This window comes from Myotis myotis, unplaced genomic scaffold, assembly GCF_014108235.1.
Source record: "Myotis myotis isolate mMyoMyo1 unplaced genomic scaffold, mMyoMyo1.p scaffold_m19_p_7, whole genome shotgun sequence".
NCBI lineage: Eukaryota > Metazoa > Chordata > Mammalia > Chiroptera > Vespertilionidae > Myotis > Myotis myotis.
Genome location: NW_023416379.1, coordinates 84,146,570 through 84,165,251, shown reverse-complemented (window position 1 = coordinate 84,165,251; position 18,682 = coordinate 84,146,570). Strand labels below are relative to the sequence as shown.

General features: G+C 39.4%; 1 protein-coding gene across 7 annotated transcripts in view; it reads right to left on the bottom strand.

The window, feature by feature from the left end:
• SUPT3H (SPT3 homolog, SAGA and STAGA complex component) overlaps positions 1–18,682 on the bottom strand; it is a 436,829-nt gene that overhangs the window by 78,602 nt on the left and 339,545 nt on the right. For 3 of the 7 annotated variants that reach the window (XM_036316046.1, XM_036316045.1, XM_036316050.1), the window contains 3 exons: positions 18,151–18,263; positions 17,239–17,346; positions 13,351–13,457 (listed from right to left, as the gene is read on the bottom strand). In XM_036316046.1, the coding sequence (XP_036171939.1) occupies positions 13,351–13,457; positions 17,239–17,346; positions 18,151–18,263 (328 nt within the window). Of the gene's footprint in view, positions 1–12,451; positions 12,498–13,350; positions 13,519–17,238; positions 17,347–18,150; positions 18,264–18,682 lie in introns of those variants that run through there. The other 4 variants (XM_036316047.1, XM_036316048.1, XM_036316052.1 and 1 more) reach the window with 3 other exon arrangements.

Below are 18,682 nucleotides of genomic sequence, written 5' to 3'. Positions count from 1 at the left end.
TAGCTTGTATATTACTATAAATATGTTCTAGGAATCATCTGTAGTCACATAATGAAGAGTATTTGTTTTTCTGATAATTACTACAATTACCACTCTCATGACTCCTCGTAAGGATATAACTAATACCACCTCCATGTACAGTAATTTGGCAAAATCTTATCAGCCCGACCAGTGTGGCTCAATGGTTGAGCATCAAACCATGAACCAGGGGGTCATAGTTTGATTCCTGGCCAGGGTACATGCCCAGGTTGCAGGTTCGATCCCCAGTAGTGGGGGTGCAGGAGGCAGCGGATTGATGATTTTCTCCCATCGCTGATGTTTCTATCTCTCTCTCTCTCCCTCTAAAAACAATTAAAACATAGTTTTTTAAAAATCTTACCAAAATGAAAAAGCACAACTATTTTTGATCCAGTAATTTCACATATAAGAATTTATCCAACAGATATACCACACCAGTATAAAATAATACACATACGGTATAAGGATCTTCACTGGATTGATGAACTAAATCTTTATTAATGAGGAAACATTGAAATAAATTATATCTTTTCAATGAAACAGAAACCACCAAAAAGAATGAGGCAGTTGCAGACATATTCCTACTGAGCTCCGAACATATTCTATCTCTAAGATTTATTGTGTGAAACAATGCAACGTATACAACTAGGTGGTACCATGTTACCACTTGTTTAAAAAAAAAGCAAAAAAGGGCTAAACATGATATAGTCATAAAAGCAAAGAGCATTTCTGCAACGGTACACCAAAACTCAGTAACAGCGCTTGAGTCTCGGAGGGTAAATGTGTGGCTGGAAGGACAGGGGTTAGAGGAGAAACTGTTCACTGTATATCCTTCTGTACTTCAAAAACACACTTTCTGTACCTTGTGTATGCTTTTCCTATTACAAACTAGTAAAATAATTTAAAAATTCCTACAAAACGAGAGCATCTGCTAATTATCCAAGCTGAACCTGAAATTAGACTTAAAATTTCAAACAAAATACATCTTGATTATTTTTACTATTTTCACAAGATTTGAAATAAGCCAAATAGAAATTTACTCTAGGGTACCTTTCTCAATTTCATTCCAACAATATCCTAAATAACATATCTGCTATGCCCACAATAACATGGATTGAGTTATATAACAACACAGGTTAAACCCTCACTTTGGCACTGATATAGAAGTGCACAGGGTTTTTATTGAGTGCTTTCTCAATTCTTATTCCAAATACTTTGTTTCAGTTGGACTATATTAGAATAATGCAATTATCAGGTGCCTGACTAAAATAAAGACACTTTTGAGAGTTCATTTGGCTCCAAAATGTGAATAAGACTAATATTTAGAGGTGGGAAAAAGTAGATTTACAATTGTAATTTAAATAAATAACACAATAATCCTATATAATAAAAGCCTAATATGCAAATTGACTGAATGGTGGAATGACCAGTTGCTATGATGCACACTGACCACCAGGGGGCAGACGCTCAATGCAGGAGCTGCCCCCAGCCCGCAGGCCCCAGGCCACCCAAAGCGGGTGCCAGCGGGGGCTCCCCCCGATTGCCCCGCTGGTCGCCCTACAGTGGGAGGCAACTGGTGGCAGTGGCAGGGGGTGGGGCTGGCAAGCGAGTGGTGACAGGCCAGCCAAGGTGGGTGCCAGCAGGGGCCCCCTGATCACCCCACCCGTCGCTCCACAGATTGGCCCTGATCGCCAGCTAGGCCAACGGGCCCTACCCATGCACAAATTTCGTCCATCGGGCCTTTAGTTAATAAATAATAATACAACAATAAACTCTTTTTTTGAGTACTCACAACTGTTTTGCCTACCCCTGTAGACTCATTAACCTGCTAGATCTAACAAATGCTTATGAAGTAAGTTAGGCATTCTATCCATTTGTAGAAATTAGTGCAAATATTTAGCTCCACTTGGAATCTAAAGTAAGTTTTCCAGTGGGAACTCAAGTGGGAATAAAAAGAGAGACATGAAGAGTGCCAACATCCTGCACATGAAGTGGGGTGGGAAGTCCTTCCTTTGCGTTCCTGTATGGCCTCTCCATTCTCCCTACAAAGTGAATTTACTTTTCATTTATTTTTTCCCAGGTCCATGGAGAGTTTACTCTATCTATACTTTCCAAAACAAGTTTGGTTTTGGTATAGAGCACTTAGTCAAAATCTCTCAGAACCTCCGCATGGCAATCAGATAGAATTTGTGAAAAATGAAGTAGGAAGCATAATTAGAAACTACCTGTGACTCCTACATGTATGATATTAAGACAGTTATGTCAGCCTGGTTGAGTCATGTCATCTATGCCAAAAAGATGAAGTTGACTTATATGAAAATAAAAATATTGAATTTTGTGAAAAATGTCTTTAGATTTCCATTTTGCCAATTTCAGGTTTACCTACTATGCATGAGCAACTGCAAACATCAGCATAAAGTTACCATGTACACTTCTACATTATACTGACTTGCCCACTGGACTCTTTGGAAGGAAATCTTTAAATCGCAAATGTTTATTCCCAGTATTGTTTCCACTTCAACACATATCTTTACATTTCTGTCAACATCCAGTCTCTCACCAAGGTACTTATAACTGTTCAAATTCCAAATTCATACCAAGTTTAGGATTTTTAATTTAGAAGTGATTCTAGCATTTTTGCAATGCTCTTCAAAACGTTTTCAGAAGAACTAGCATTACATCTATATATTTATAAATAAATATTTTTAAAATCTTATATATGCTGAAAACACATATAAAGAGTGCCGGGAGCCGGTCCATGCTTGCTGTTTCAAGGGACCTGGCATATATGGCATACTGTTCTTAATATGTTTGCTCACCTTCTTGGCACTATGTGTTTTAACCAAGGTCTCTGAGAAAGGTTGTTTCCCCAGGTAGGGATTTTCCCCTGAAGTTAGGGAGGGAATAAAACCTCTTAACTAAGTGCCAGGTGGGTAATTAATCACTTTAACTATGAACAATCATGCTTAAGCTACATAATCTTTATTCCCTGGAATGGAGATAAGAAACGCCCTAACCTTTGAAATAGAGATTGATAGGATTGGAATCAACTGGTATAAATACAGATGTAAGAAGACAGAACCAAGAGAGACAGAACCTAGGCACAGAACCTACACAGAATGTTCTCTAGAGATAGAAGAACTTCGCTGGAGAGAACATGGCAAAAGATCCTGGACAGAAACTGGCCTCAGAACCTAGAGACAGAACCTAGCGAGAGAACATGGCAAAAGATCCTGGACTGAACCTGACTACAGAAATTGGCAAGAGAACCTGACTAGAACCTGGTGACTGAACCTGGCTGGAGAACCTGAGCAGAACCTCTTTGGAGATCCAGACCAGAACTTGGCTGGAGATCCTGGCTGGAGATCCTGGCTAGGCTGCTGATCAACTGAACACTGTCTCCCTGTCATTCCTTCTTCGCCGACTCCGTCCACACCTTTGGGGACCCCTGGACCTGCTGGGGTTGGACCCCGGCAAAAGAGTATTAAATTTTTGCATCAATTCATGTTTTTTATTTAGATTGTGGCCATATTGTAGAATATTCTTTACATTTTCAAAACTGAACCCCTGTATTTGACAAAATACTGATTCAGCCAAAATCTCTGTGGGGACTAACTCTTTATTTCCTTGGGTAAAGTACAAGCTACTGGTAAAGTTCTTCATTAAGTCAGGTCCTCTTCCTCTTGGCTGCATTCCTAGTCTATGCTTGTATTCCTCCACTGCATTTCTATTTATGTCTCTTCATCCAGAAATTGATGCTGGTTAATGGAGGCTGAAGTCCTATATATTTCCTGGATTTGAGTATTGTCCTTTTACTGGTCCTTTCTGTCTTGCACCGAATAAAATCTCTTGCAGTTTGAACACTCATTTGTGGTACAAGAAGTTATATTGAAATTTCTGTTGCCCCTGAATCTCTTATAAATGTCTATATCTGTCCTGACTCTTCTTTCCAACTTAAAAGTTGGAAAGGAAAAATATCCTATATATCCTATTCTTGTTCAGTCTTCCCCTTGCCAGGGTAATCCAATGTTTAAGAAGGACCTGGAATCTCAGATAATTGCCTCTTAGACTTTCCCCACCCAAATGGTGGATAGATCTTTTGTTACACTTGAAATATTAAGTCTTACGAGGGAGTAACACATATCTCAGATTAGAGCAAATGAAAGGTTAGTACTACTATTACTAATACTTCTGTCACTCACTGACCACAAAGGTTAACATATAATCTGACTGGCCAGGTGAGTCTTTCTCCTCAGATCTCTGTGCTTAGAGAGGATTTCTTTTCAGAGGAAAGTGGGCCATTCTTTGCTCAAAGGTTACAGTATATAATGTAGTTAATTTATTCAGTTCAATTGACTTTGAGTGGTGGGCACACGGTGAAACATAGAGATCTTATAACATAAAAACCCACACCTGAAACCTATATGATCATGTTGACCAATGTCACACCAATAAATTTATTAATAAAATAAAAGTTTAATTGAGATGTTAATTTTTTAAACTGCAGTTCTATATAACTAGGAAAAACTTTTCTTTAACAAAAGAAATTAAAAGTAGTAATGGGGAAGAGAAGAGAGCATCACTGAATTCAAAGATTTATACATTATTAAATCCGGAAGGAACACAAAATATCATCTATTCTAAACTTTCCCAACTTTTATCCCCTTTTATAGATGAGAGAGTGAAGATAAGGAATGTGCTCAAGATTATAATGATAGCCCTAGCCGGTTTGGCTCAGTGGATAGAGTGTCGGCCTGTGGACTGAAGGGTCCCAGGTTCGATTCCGGCCAAAGGCACATGCCTGGGTTGCAGGCTTGATCCCCAGTAGGGGGCATGCAGGAGGCGGCCAATCAATGATTCTCATCATGGATGTTTCTATCTCGCTATCCCTCTGCCTTCCTCTCTAAAATCAATAAAAATATATATTAACAAAAAAGATTATAATGATAGAATCAGAATACAGCTATACATAAAATCTCTTGGCTTCTAGTACACAAAGTTGATATATAATAGAGGCTTTATTATTTTATGTACAATAAATTTTATCATGTTACCACCATAGCTGAAGTTTCCAGTGAGTTAAAATATAGCAAAACTGTATACATGTAGAAAGATGTGAATGAGTAAATAGAGAAATAAAGAATAGTTTTGAAGTGAGACATTATTCATTTTGAGGCCAGTAATTTTGAATTTAGGGAAATTTAGACATGCACTTGGCTAATACTTCATTCAGGAAACCTTTGCTGTAAAATAGCTCCAATTCAATAACATGCAATAAGATTCGGAGTGAAATGGTTAAATATTTAAGAGAAAAAATTTTTCAAAAATATTCATACTTATAAAGAATTATTTTTTTGTATACATAATTACCAGGTTAATTACAACTTCTTACATACTTTTTAAAGTAAGTCAATGAAAGAAGTTTTTTAGGGAACATTTTTTAGAACTACTTCATAATAGTTCAGATTTCCCCTTAATAAATAAGCAGTGAGCTGTGTCATTTTGCAAATGAAAGTGGAAACTGGATGAGGTGGAAATTTAAATTTACTTATTATCAATTATGAAATTACTAGAGGCCCGATGCACAAAATTCATGCACAGGTAGGGTCCCCAGGTTTGGCCAGCAATCAGGGCTGATCAGTGGGGTAACCAGGGGCAATTGGGGCTCCCCGCTGTCTCCTGCCTTGGACAGACTGGTGCTGCCACTCGCCAGCCCTGCCCCCCACCACTGCTGCTGGTTGGATCCCTCTGCGGGGTGACTGGCGGGGTAATCAGGGCCCCCCACCTCACACCCACCTTGGCTGGCCTGGGGCCTGCGGGCTGGGGGCAGCTCCTGCGTTGAGCGTCTGCCCCCGGTGGTCAATGTGCATCATAGCGACCAGTTTTTCTGCCTTTCGGTCAATTTGCATATTAGGCTTTTATTATATAGCACTAGAGGCCCGGTGCACAAAAATTTGTGCACTCGGGGCGGGGGGGGGGGTCCTTCAGCCCGGCCTGTGCCCTCTCACAGCCTGGGACCCCTCGGGGGATGACCATCTGCTGACTGAGGCCTGCTTCCCAGGGGACTGGGCCTAAGATGGCAATCAGACATTCCTCTGGCAGCCTGGCAGCCCTTGGGGGATGTCCACTTGCCAGCGGGGAGAAGGCCTAAGCTGCAGTCAGACATCCTTAGCACTCCTGAGAAGGCAGGAGAGGCTCCCACCACCACCACTGTACTGGCAGCCATCGGCCTGGCTTGTGGCTGAGCAGAGCTCCTCCATGTGGGAGCTCACTGACCACCAGAGGGCAGCTCCTGCATTGAGCGTCTGCCCCCCTGGTGGTCAGTGTGTGTCATAGTGACCAGTCATTCCCAGTTTTTCTGCTGTTAGGGTCAGTTTGCATATTACCCTTTTACTATATAGGATAGAGGCCTGGTGCACGGGTGGGGGCCGGCTGGTTTGCCCTGAATGGTGTACTGGATCAGGGTGGGGGTCCCCACTGGGGTGCCTGGCCAGCCTGGATGAGGGGCTGAGGGCTGTTTTCAGGCAGGCCGAGCCTCCAACTGAAGCTCCCAGTCTCTCCTTTTTATCTTTATTTTTTAATTCTGGGATTTATTTACCTTCTGTAATTGAAACTTTGTTGTGGCTCCAGCTCCGAGGCTGGCTGGCTGAAAGCAGGTATCTGGGATTTGTTTAGCTTCTATAATTGAAACTCTGTTTCTTTCAGAGCTCAGAGCCTGGCCGTGGCAGGCGGGGAACCTTGGCTTCCTCCATCACTGGAGCAAGCAAGCCTCCTGCTCACTTCAGCTGCCTAGCTGCTGACTGCCATCTTCGTTGGCAGTTAATTTGCATATCATCCTCATTAGCCAATGGGAAGCGTAGAGGAGGTATGGTTAATTACCATGTTTGTCTATTATTAGATAGGATATTTTGGCCTGGTTCCACTACTTGCATTGGCAAATGGTTCTTATTGTACCAACCTAGTTGTAGATGAGAGTATAAAGTTTGGACAAATTATAAAAAAAAAACCAAGTACCTGAAAGTAATAGAGATTGATCAAAATTAGGTGGAAAGTGGAAGGGGTGTGTAAGGAGAATGAAACTGCAATGAGATGAGTTTTCTGTTTTTAATGTTTTAGCCTAAGGGCAGACTCCAGTCAGTATAGTGGGGCACACAAACTTAGCAGCTCAATACCTATAAAGTGAAAAGGAAATCCCAAAAGGACAGAATCAAGAATCAGTGTATAAACTACCCAACTCTTTGACTAATTCCTAAACCATTCCTGTATGATACTGAATCCAAGAAACCCTGCTAAAGCTAAATAAAGAGAGATTCTAGCTCAGTGATGGCGAACCTTTTGAGCTCGGCGTGTCAGCATTTTGGAAAACCCTAACTTAACTTTGGTGCCGTGTCACATATAGAAATTTTTTTGATATTTGCAACCATAGTAAAACAAAGACTTATATTTTTGATATTTATTTTATATATTTAAATGCCATTTAACAAAGAAAAATCAACCAAAAAAATGAGTTCGCGTGTCAAAGGTTCGCCATCACTGTTCTAGCTGTTGCCATGAAAGAGGAATTTGAAGTTTAAGGAGCTGAATCTGGTAAATTGCCTGCTTAACACCCAGCAAGGAGAACTTTCTTCTTAGGAATATAACAGAATCTGAAATCTCTACAATGTATTACTCACAATGTCCAGGATATAATTCAAAATTATTAAAAATGCAACAATCTAAGAAAGTGTGACTTATTCACTGAAGACTAAAATAATTCATATATTTAATTTATCATATAAAAATTTTAAAGCAGTTAATATAACTTCATTCAAGAATATAAAATAAAATAAACCTGTAACAAATGACAAATAAAACATAAGGCTAGATAAACAGAAACTATAAAAAACTCAAATGGAAAATGTAAAACTATCAGAAATAAAACATTACTGGATGGATGTAACAGCAGATTGGAGCTGATAGGAGAGTCAGGACATAAAGCAAGAACAATAGAATTTATCCAACTTAAAGAACAGAGAGAAAAGATTGAAAGAAAAATTAAACAGTCTCAGGTACCTGTGGAACAGTATCAAAGTAACAAATATGTACTTGGAGTCTCAAAAGTGAAGAATAGAAAGAATAAGGCAGAAAAAATATCTGAAGAAATAAATGCTGAAAATTCCCCCAAATTGGTTAAAGACATAAATTAATATTGAAGAAGCTCAGTGAACTCTAAGCAGGACAATTCAAAGCAAACCATGTATATGTATATCATGGTCAAACTGCTAGAAAACAAATCCTATCTAATAATAGACAAACATGGTAAGTAACCATACCTCTGCTACGCTTCCCATTGGCTAATCAGGGCGCTATGCAAATTAACTGCCAACAAAGATGGCAGCCGGAAGCCAGGCAGCTGAAGCGAGCAGGATGCTTGCTTGCTCCAGTGATGGAGGAAGCCAAGGTTCCCCACCCGCCACAGCCAGGCTCTGAGCTCCAGTCTAAGCAACAGTGTGGCAATTATAGAAGCTAAACAAAACCCAGATACCTGCTTTCAGCCAGCCAGCCTCGGAGCTGGAGCCGCAACAAAGTTTCAATTACAGAAGGTAAATAAATCCCAGAATAAAAAAAAAGAGAAAAAAAGCAGAGACTGGGAGCTTCAGTTGGAGGCTTGGCCAGCCTGAAAACAGCCCTCAGCCCCTCATCCAGGCTGGCCAGGCACCCCAGTGGGGACCCCCATCCTGAAGGGGGTGCGGGCAGACTGAAAACAGCCCTCAGCCCCTCATCCAGGCTGGCCAGGCACCCCAGTGGGGATCCCCATCCTGAAGGGGGTGCGGGCAGACTGAAAACAGCCATCAGCCCCTCATCCAGGCTGGCCAGGCACCCCAGTGGGGACCCCCACCCTGATCCAGGACACCATTCAGGGCAAACCAGCCGGCCCCCACCCATGCACCAGGCCTCTATCCTATATAGTAAAAGGGTAATATGCAAACTGACCCTAACAGCAGAAAGACTGGGAATGACTGGTCACTATGACACACACTGACCACCAGGGGGCAGACGCTCAATGCAGGAGCTGCCCTCTGGTGGTCAGTGTGCTCCCACATGGGGGCCTCTGTTCAGCCACAAGCCAGGCTGATGGCTGCCAGTACAGTGGTGGTGGTGGGAGCCTCTCCTGCCTCTAAGGATTTCCAACTGCAGCTTAGGTCTGCTCTCCGCTGGCAAGTGGACATCCCCCAAGGACTGCCAGGTGCCAGAGGGATGTCTGATTGCCATCTTAGGCCCAATTCCCCGGGGAGCAGGCCTCAGCCAGTAAGTGGTCATCCCCCGAGGGGTACCAGACTGAGAGAGGGCACAGTCCGGGCTCAGGGACACCCCCTTCCCCCCGCGAGCACAAATATTTGTGCACCGGGCCTCTAGTTTATAGATAAAATCCTGAAAGCATCCAAAGAAAAATAACACCTTACATACACAGAAGCACAGTACAAAATCTACAGGCATATAATTAAATATAATAAATGCCAGAAAATAGTGGAATTATAGCATTAAAGGCCTCAAAATAAAACTGCCAATCCAGAATTCTATATCCAGTGAAATCATCTTCCAGGAATAAAGGAGAAGCAAAGATATTTCCAGAAAGATGAAAACTAAGAGAAACCATTACCAGCCAACCTGCACTATTAGAAATGCTCAATAAAATCTAATAGAACAACAACAAAAAATGATATCAGAAGAAAATTCTGATAATAAAAAAGAAATGAAAAACAGTGGAAATGGTCAATGTTAAGGTCTCTTTTTTCTCTTAGTTTTACTGAAATACATTTGATTATTTAAGGCAAAAAATAGTATTTGGCTTATAACATATGTAGATGTAAGTTGTTTGACAATTATAGCTTAAAGAGCAAGAGTAAAGTAATGGACCTATACAAATAGTCTTATATTATACATGAGTAAAGTAGCACAATAACAATTCCAAGTACCCGGAAAATTTAAGAATGTATACTAGAAAAAATGATGCAAAGAGACATCGCTAAGGCACCAGTAGATAAGTTAAAAAAATTCTAAAAGAAGACACAATGAACACAAAAGAAGACAGGAAAGGAAAACAGAGAAACAGAAACAGGGAGAATAAGCAGAAAAAAAAGAGAAAAATAGTTGACCTCTATCCAACCATTTCAATAAATACATTAAATATCACGGAATTAAAGACTGTAAATTAAAAGATACACAAAGGAAAAAAAAGAAAAAGCAAGACCCAATTATTTATTGTCTACATGAGGTGTATTTTAAATATTAAATATAAAGCTATAATGAAAGGAAATGGATAGAAAAACATATCTATGTATATAAAAGGCTAAGCGACCATCTGACCAGCCAGTAGGTATGATGCGCACTGACCACCTGGGGGCAGACGCTCAACACAGGAGCTGCTGAGCTGTGGTGACTTGGCAGCGGTAGTTCTCAGGTGACATACCCCAGAACCAGAGAGGAGGGAGCCCGATTCCTCACAGGGCTGTGCTATTCCACCTTCAGTCATGGGTTATGTTGTTGCTTGGGCACTGTCAGCCCCAGATCTGGTTTAATGCCAAGCTGCGGTGACCATAGACACTCTTTGAGCTGCAGCGACGCCCCAGGTGTGCTGGCCAGGTAGGGACCACAGGAGGTTGGCTCCAGGGTGTGTCCAGCCCATCTCACCCAGTCCCACCCCGCCAGCCACCTTCTAATTAATTTCCTTTCAATGTGCACAAATCCATGCACCAGGCCACTAGTCTATATATATAAAAGGCTAATATGGAAAGTGTCCCTGTGGGAGTTCGACTAGGAGACCAGTTCTATTGCTCGCTATGATGTGCGCTGACCACCAGGGGGTGGAGCGGAATGGAGGCCCTGATTGGCCCTGATCACCAGCCAGGGCTAGGGACTCTACCCGTGCACGAATTTTGTGCATCGGGCCTCTAGTATCATATAAATAGCACAATAAGGCTGTAATGGCCAAAAACTGGAAAGAGACTAAATGTTTACCAAAATAGAGTTCAGGATGAATAGTATTTATAAAAGAGAGATTTTATAAATATAAATAAGTGGGGAGATATGCCATGTTCATGGATTATAATACATACTTGGTATTGTTAAGACATTCAGATCCCCAAATTGGGTAAGCATTCAATCTAATCCCTTTCAATTCTTTCATATTATATTTTATTTTTTTCTATCACCATTTATCCCTTTTATGCTTTCTCCCCCCTACATCTATTTGCCTCCTCTTTGCAAACACCACATTGTTGTCCATGTCCAGAGTTCTCTCTCCTTTTCTGCTCAATCCCTCTACCCCGCAACACCAACTCACAGCCTGCCCCTGCCAACACCAAAGCTGTCTGCCTGCTTTCTATCCCTTTCAAAATCCCACTAGGCTTTTCTTTCTCTCTCCCCTTCCTGCCTTTGTCTCTCTCCCTCCCTTTCTCTCTCTCTCATTCTTTCTGATAGAAACTAACAAGTTGATTCTAAATTTACATTCATGCAAAGGACACCGAAAATCTATATTAAACCTGAAAAATAAAGCTTGAGAACTTACACTACCAAACTTTAAGTCTTATTAAAAAGCTATAGGAATCAAGAAAGATGATACTGACAAAAGGATTGACAAATAAATCAATGAAACAAAACTGAAATTCTAGAAATAAATCCACATAGATAGGTAGTCATGGATTATCAACAAAGCTACCAAAGCAATCCAATGGGAGAGAAGTGTCTTCAACAAATGGTTCTGCAATAACTAGATAGCCATATGTGAAAAAGCTAACTTGGCCTCAATTCATACAATATGCAAAAGTTAATCTGACTTGATTAATAGCACTAAATATAAAAATTAAGCTATAAAATTTCCAGAAGAAAACATAAGAGAACATCATCATGGTTTGGGAGTAGCCAAAGATTTCTTAGGACACAGAAAGCAATAAAAATAAAATAAAGAATTAGATAAATTAGACTTCATCAGAAGTTTAAAACTTCTGCTTATCAATATACACAAAGTCTTGTTACATAGGATAAAGAACTTCTACCAGTTGGTAATAAAAGATAACTCATCCTCAAAAATACTGTGTAAAGGATTTGAAGAGACTCTTCCCTAAGGAATGTGTATGAATGGCCAATCAGCACATGAAAAAAATGCTCAACATCATTACTCACTTGGGAAATGCAAATTCAAACTATAATGACATACTATTAAGAATCCATTAGAAGGGTTAAAAGTAAAAACAATGACAATGCCAAATGTTGATGAGCACATGGAGCAACTGGAACTCTCAGATATTGCTGGTAGAGGTAAAAATGATAGAACCATTTTGGAAAAAAAGTCTTTCTTAAAAACTGAACATATACCTACTCTGTGACCCAGTAATTTCATTCTTAGCTACTTACCTAAGAGGAAAAAAAGCATTTTTCCATGAGGACTTGTACAATGTTCATAACAGGTTTATTCATAATACCTTAAAAACTGGAAAAGACTAAATGTTTACCAAAATGAGAATGAGTAGACTGATATATTCATACATGGGGACATTACTCAACAATAAAGAGAAATACATTATACTTCTACTGAAAAATATAAATTTCAAAGATATCCTGAGTGAAATAAATTTCACACAAAAGGTATACACACTATCTGAAGGTTAGAACAGAAAAAAATTCATCTGTGATGGAAACAATCAATCAGACCAGTCATTCCCTTTTTGAGAAAGATGGCAGGAGGCATGAAAACATTTTCTGAACTGGTGGTACTGTTTTATACCTTTGAAAGGGCCTAGAAAACAACAGTCTTATATATTTGTCAAAATTCACCAAGTGGCATATTTAAGAACTGAGTGGTTCACTGTGTATATGTTTTACCTTTAAAAAAGAACCATAAACAAATTATACATAATGAAGCATTTAGGCATGAAGCGCATTGATGTCTGCAGCTGTCTTTGCAATGCATCAAAAAAATCGAACTGACGGATAGATAAAGGAACAATCAGATGCATAGATATAGTAATTGTAAATATATAGTTAACACAGTAAATATAGTAAAATATTAATTGTAGAATCTAGCTGGCAGATATATGGTATTCATTCTACAAGTCTTTCAACTTTTGTATGTTTGAAAATTTTAAAATAAAATGTTAAAATTTCTAATATCTTGCTTTATCCAGAAGAAAGCTGTTCAAGTTTGAGTAGAAGTCATTAAGTATGATTAAGTATAAATTGGCTGCTTCTGAAAATTTGAATTATGAGACAAACAGCACATTTTCCCTATCTCTGAAAAGACTCAACAAGGCTTTTCTCTCAAAAATAGATAGAGAGGAAAAAAAAATCACTGACCTTTTTTCTTTTCCTTTGCCTGGTTTTTGCTGAGTCTTGTCCAACATTCCCATTCCCGAGGGATCCTGCTGTGGCTTTCCCTGCATGCTGTGGTCCAGAGGATGGAGCTGTTGGTGTAGGAGGAGGTGTATTCTCAGGGGAGTCTGGGTAGGACTTCATGCAAGATCCCTGCCCAAAGAGATGTGGCTTTGAAATCAAATGACCAGGACTTCTCCTAACATTTGATTTTGTTTATTATCTCATGAACTTAACACTAGTTGAAGCTTACAAATATACAAACACAACTTATCACCAAGTTCACAGGAATGGTGCCTCCATCTTGCCCCTAAAGTGTCTAAATATCTTCATGTATAATTTGTCTAATCACTTAAATATAATCAGGAGTCCTCAGATACAGCTTCTAAACTTCCTGTGGATTTTGTCAGATACAGACATTTCTACCTGGAAGTTCTGTTAGCGTTTAAAACTTACATGTTTCAAAAGGAACCTCTAAACTTTCCCCCCAAAACTGGATACCTTTCAGACACTTTTTTGTATCAGTGTTGACCAGCCCTCTCCCAGTGTCTCAGGGTCACTGTAGAGACCTCTGGCTCCTCCCACATCTAATTCCTTCCTTCTTTCAGAAACCCCTCATATCCATCTGGTTTCATTGGCTATGACTGTAAGTCTATTCTCTCTGCCATGTAGAAGTACTTCAAATATTTAAAAATCATTATACTTCACAGCCTTTTCTACAGGTCAAACACCTCAGGTTCCTTCAACCACTGGTACATGTTTTCAGGTTCCTTCACTCCCTGTCCACTCTCCTTAGACATCCTCCACTGTGTGTCAACCTCCACCCTATAAGATGGCGCCTAAACACTAAATCCAAACAAAGCAAGCTTCCTTACTGTAACATCATAATATCGGCTCCTAAGAAATTTATAGGCAAATAAAAGTCTCTTTTTTACATATGTTATTAATAACCTGTCATCCTATCAACCATACATACTAACCATACTATCTACTCGCCTACGCTTCCCTATAATTTAAAAAAAAAATTACGCTAAACTTTGTAAAATGTTTTGCTGAAATTCAGATATTGGTTTCTTTGATCTGCATGCCTAGAAACATTATCAAACAGGAAGGATAAAGCTAATCTGGCATAAGTGTTCTTAGGAAAAACAAGATAGCTCCTAAAAACCATTGCTTCCTGTGCATAAGCCATACGCTAGAAAAAAATCTAGAAAATTAATTTGAATGAATTACTATTAAACTTGCTAATTTAATATGAGAAACCCAAACTGAAATAGCTCAGTTCTTTATAACACTTAATGCTTAAGAAATGATAATCATTAAGATAAAATGCATTTTGTATTAACTTCATGCCTTAAGTTTCCAATTCCAATCCACCGTAAGTGGCACCTCCACTTGGATTTTCTTCAGACTCCTATTTGAGCCAAGAAATCTTCAACACTTCCTTCCTTAATAACTAAGTGTCTAAGGCCTTAATTTTCTAATCTGACTTTCTACTACCCCTCCCCCATGAGTCCTTCCCTTGAATATTTTAATCAGAGATTTTCTTTTCCTTGTACAATTATACTGATGCTGCCTCTGAGGCCGAGTATTCTCCCCACTTTTACTGTCCCATCAAAGTCCTATCTCTCCTTCAACACCCAGCTTCCTCTTTGAAGTCTTTGTGATTGTAATTAAAGTGATTTTTACCTTCACTCTGTCTATACCAGTGATGGCGAACCTTTTGAGCTCGGCGTGTCAGCATTTTGAAAAACCCTAACTAAACTCTGGTGCCATGTCATATATAGAAATTTTTTATAATTGCAACCATAGTAAAACAAAGACTTATATTTTTGATATTTATTTTATATATTTAAATGCCATTTAACAAAGAAAAATAAAACAAAAAAATGAGTTCACGTGTCACCTCTGACACGCGTGTCATAGGTTCGCCATCACTGGTCTATACCATACATTTGGAAATTAGTATATGCCATCTTGAACTGTGTGTGTTTGCTCATTTCTTTCCTTGTTTGTTTACCTCCCTGAACAGAGATCATATCAGTCTCCAGAGTTCCCATTTGCACCCAAAGAGGTCAAGTCCTTAAAGCTGGCCCTGATGTTGGTTGCTGATTTATAATGGTGATGGGTAAGACTCTGACTTTGGAGTGGCCATTCTCTTTGTGTTTAGTGAGGTGACCAGCCCTCTGAATACTTCCAGTCCACCTGAATGTTCATTTTGACTACCAGTCACCTAGGAGGATGCGTGTCTGGCGGGCAAGAGGAAAGTTTGGGGCTTGTACTAACATATTTAGTCAGGATGCTTTCTGAAACTCCTGCTTGCACCTCCCAGAGAGCCCAGGAGCCCAGCACACATAGACCATTTTTCTAACTGCTGGTAGCTGGGAACAGCGGCTGTGGTTGCTGAGCAGCTGCCCAGGGCTGCTCGGCCACCCTGGAGAACCAAGAAAGGGGAGAAATAGAGAACTTTCCTAGCCATGCAAGCAATCCTTGAGTGTTAAGAGAAAACTAGGCTTGTTGTGTTCACTGTACATTTCTTCAATTAGAAATGTTACAACAAATTTGTGTGATGTTAATGAAAAGCATACTTATACGCATATTCATAAAGAGAACATGTACCAAAGACCTTTTAAAGGGTGTTCTTTGACATCATAATTTGGGCTTGTAACATAAACAAACAGTGTTTAATCAACCGGGTAATCTTTAGGGACTTTAAAAGTATGCTGACTGATAATGATGTATGACCTTTCCCAAGAAAAAAAGGATTTTTAATAGGTGTAAACATTTTAATTCCTACTTGGATTCCAAGCCAATATGATTCTTTAAGGAGCATAAAAATATGTCAAATTTTTGGCCTGTAATAATATGCTCAATAGACATATATAGTCATGGACTTACTAAGTAACCTAGAGCAGAGTTACTTAAAGTTGGAGTCCCTAGGGACTCCCTTAGATCCATAGAATGGTTTCAGAGGGTCTTTGAATACCCTGAAATTGTATACAAAATCTGCAAATGTGTTTATGAGGAAAGGGTTTATAGTTTTCATCAAATTATCAAAGGGGCTTATCCATTTTTAGGTTATATGTTTCACCCAACTTGATCTACAGCTTATTTCACAATTATACATGTAGATGTTAACCTAACTTCCATGCTGCCTTCTCTATGGCTCTTAGACTGAAATATATGAAACTGCTAGTAAAAAAGGTCAAATATTAGTAAATTCATTCAATGGATGATACTACATTTCTGGTTTTTAGGCACAGGCTGCTTTACAGAGAATATTTTTTATACTGAAGTTATACAAAGCCTTAAAGTGGGCACGAAGACTGCAGTCCCCACAGGTGGGGATCTCAGCAAGAGAAACTGGATCAGAAGAGATGTGATCCTCACAGGATAGGGCCAATCTACACCAAAGGATAAATGGAGCTGTGCTTCTATAAACCATATTTAGAGATGGTTCAATAACTAGAATGTAAAATTATCAATAAATGTCAGGAATTAATATTATATGACTAATAATCCTCTCACCTGTGAAGCACAAAGAAATAAATAACTTTTTTCAGTGGTACTCAATTACCAAAACCAGTGGTTCATCTCCCATGGAAATGAGAAATGCCCTGTAACAATCTCTCTTTAATTGAAGGGCTAGGAAAGTGAAATAAGACAAGGAAAAAGTTCATAGTATTAAGTGAATGTTAGGATTAGGCACATAGCAGGTTCTCAATAAATATTTGTTTGAATGTTGACTGAATTCAGATTCTTTGAGTAAAGGCCACAAATGCCAACATAACCTTTTCCAAAGAACTATTTGTATAAATATTGGACATGAGGAAAAAATCCATAGAAGTGCCAGACAGATTTTTCGATACTTACCTCAGCAGAGCTGTGATACTGAATGAAGGCGGCCGAAATGGCGTGGCCGAACGGGTCTCCTGCCTTGGTTCCCATGTCCTGCCTCACAAGTAGAGCCAGATCCACCAACTAGGAGATCGGAGCAATGAAAACAAAGTCAGGTAACTGGGAACAATAACCTGTGTCACTGAAGTGGCAAACAAAAAGCAGTCCATTCCAAATGTCGCTGAGAACACTGTCTGCCTAAAAGTCTGTACTGTGGACATGAGCGCATGCTTTCATTGACTGGTATACGGACTTCCCATGGACAGAAATGATATATGCTGACCTTCCAGTGGAGTGGTTCACAAACTTTATTTCATAATCACTAGACAATCATTTTAAAATAAAGATTTCTGGGCTTTAGGCATATGCTGCGTTACAGAGAATATTTTTACTACTGAAATTATACAAAGCCCTCATACTCTAATTCAGTAGGTCTGCTCTGGGGTGTCATCTAGGAATTTACATTTTAAACAAGAACCAAGGAGATGCTAATGCTTGTGGTCTAAAGACCATGTTAGAGAATGGAGTCTAAACTCAGATTTTTGCACCCATTCAAGTAGATTGAACATATTTAGAAAAGTATTTGGAGATCAAAAATGATCTCTAAACATGGCAGATGTGTGCTTGAAATTCAATATTGAGAAATACTATGTAGGGTTTTATTTCTGGTTAGAATAAAGTTGCAAGAAATAGTTACTTTTACCCTAACCACCAACAGAGCTGAGGAAACAAAGAAACATAATTGAACTAAATCTCCGAAAATGGTAAGATTGTCATAGCAGAACTCCTGGGTGTTCTCATCCCTGGTGGAGCAGCAGGTGGAGTCATGGACAGGGCTAAGGAGAAAGCAGCCATGTAAGGGCTGATATGACAGATTAGAATTCTTACCTGTGCCACAGTTTCATACGCTAAATATGCCAAAATTTCCATAGCGATAACATTGGGTTTTATCTCCATACTGCTACAGTCCAACCAGTCTCGAAATTTGGAGGCTTTTTTAGCTAGTTAGTAAAAACAACAACAAAAATAAGTATAGAAAATTTAATTTTTAAAGTGCTTTTTTCTTTGTTTTTTTGTTAATCCTCACCCAAGAATATTTTTCTATTGACTTTTTAGAGACAGTGAAAGAGAGAGGGAAAGACAGAAAGAAACATTGATGTGAGAGAAACACATTGATTGGTTGCCTCCCGCACGACCCGCTCTCTCCAGGGCTGGGGAGGAGCCTGCAACAAAGGTATGTGCCCTTGACCAGAATTGAACCCAGGACCCTTTGGTCCTCAGACCGATGCAATGTCCACTGTGCCAAACCAGCTAGGGCTTTAACTGTTTTAATATTGCAAATTACTATCACAAAGTGAAAAATGTCTCTTCAAAATTGCATATGAAAGATAATGCATACAATATACAATGCTTTTGAAGT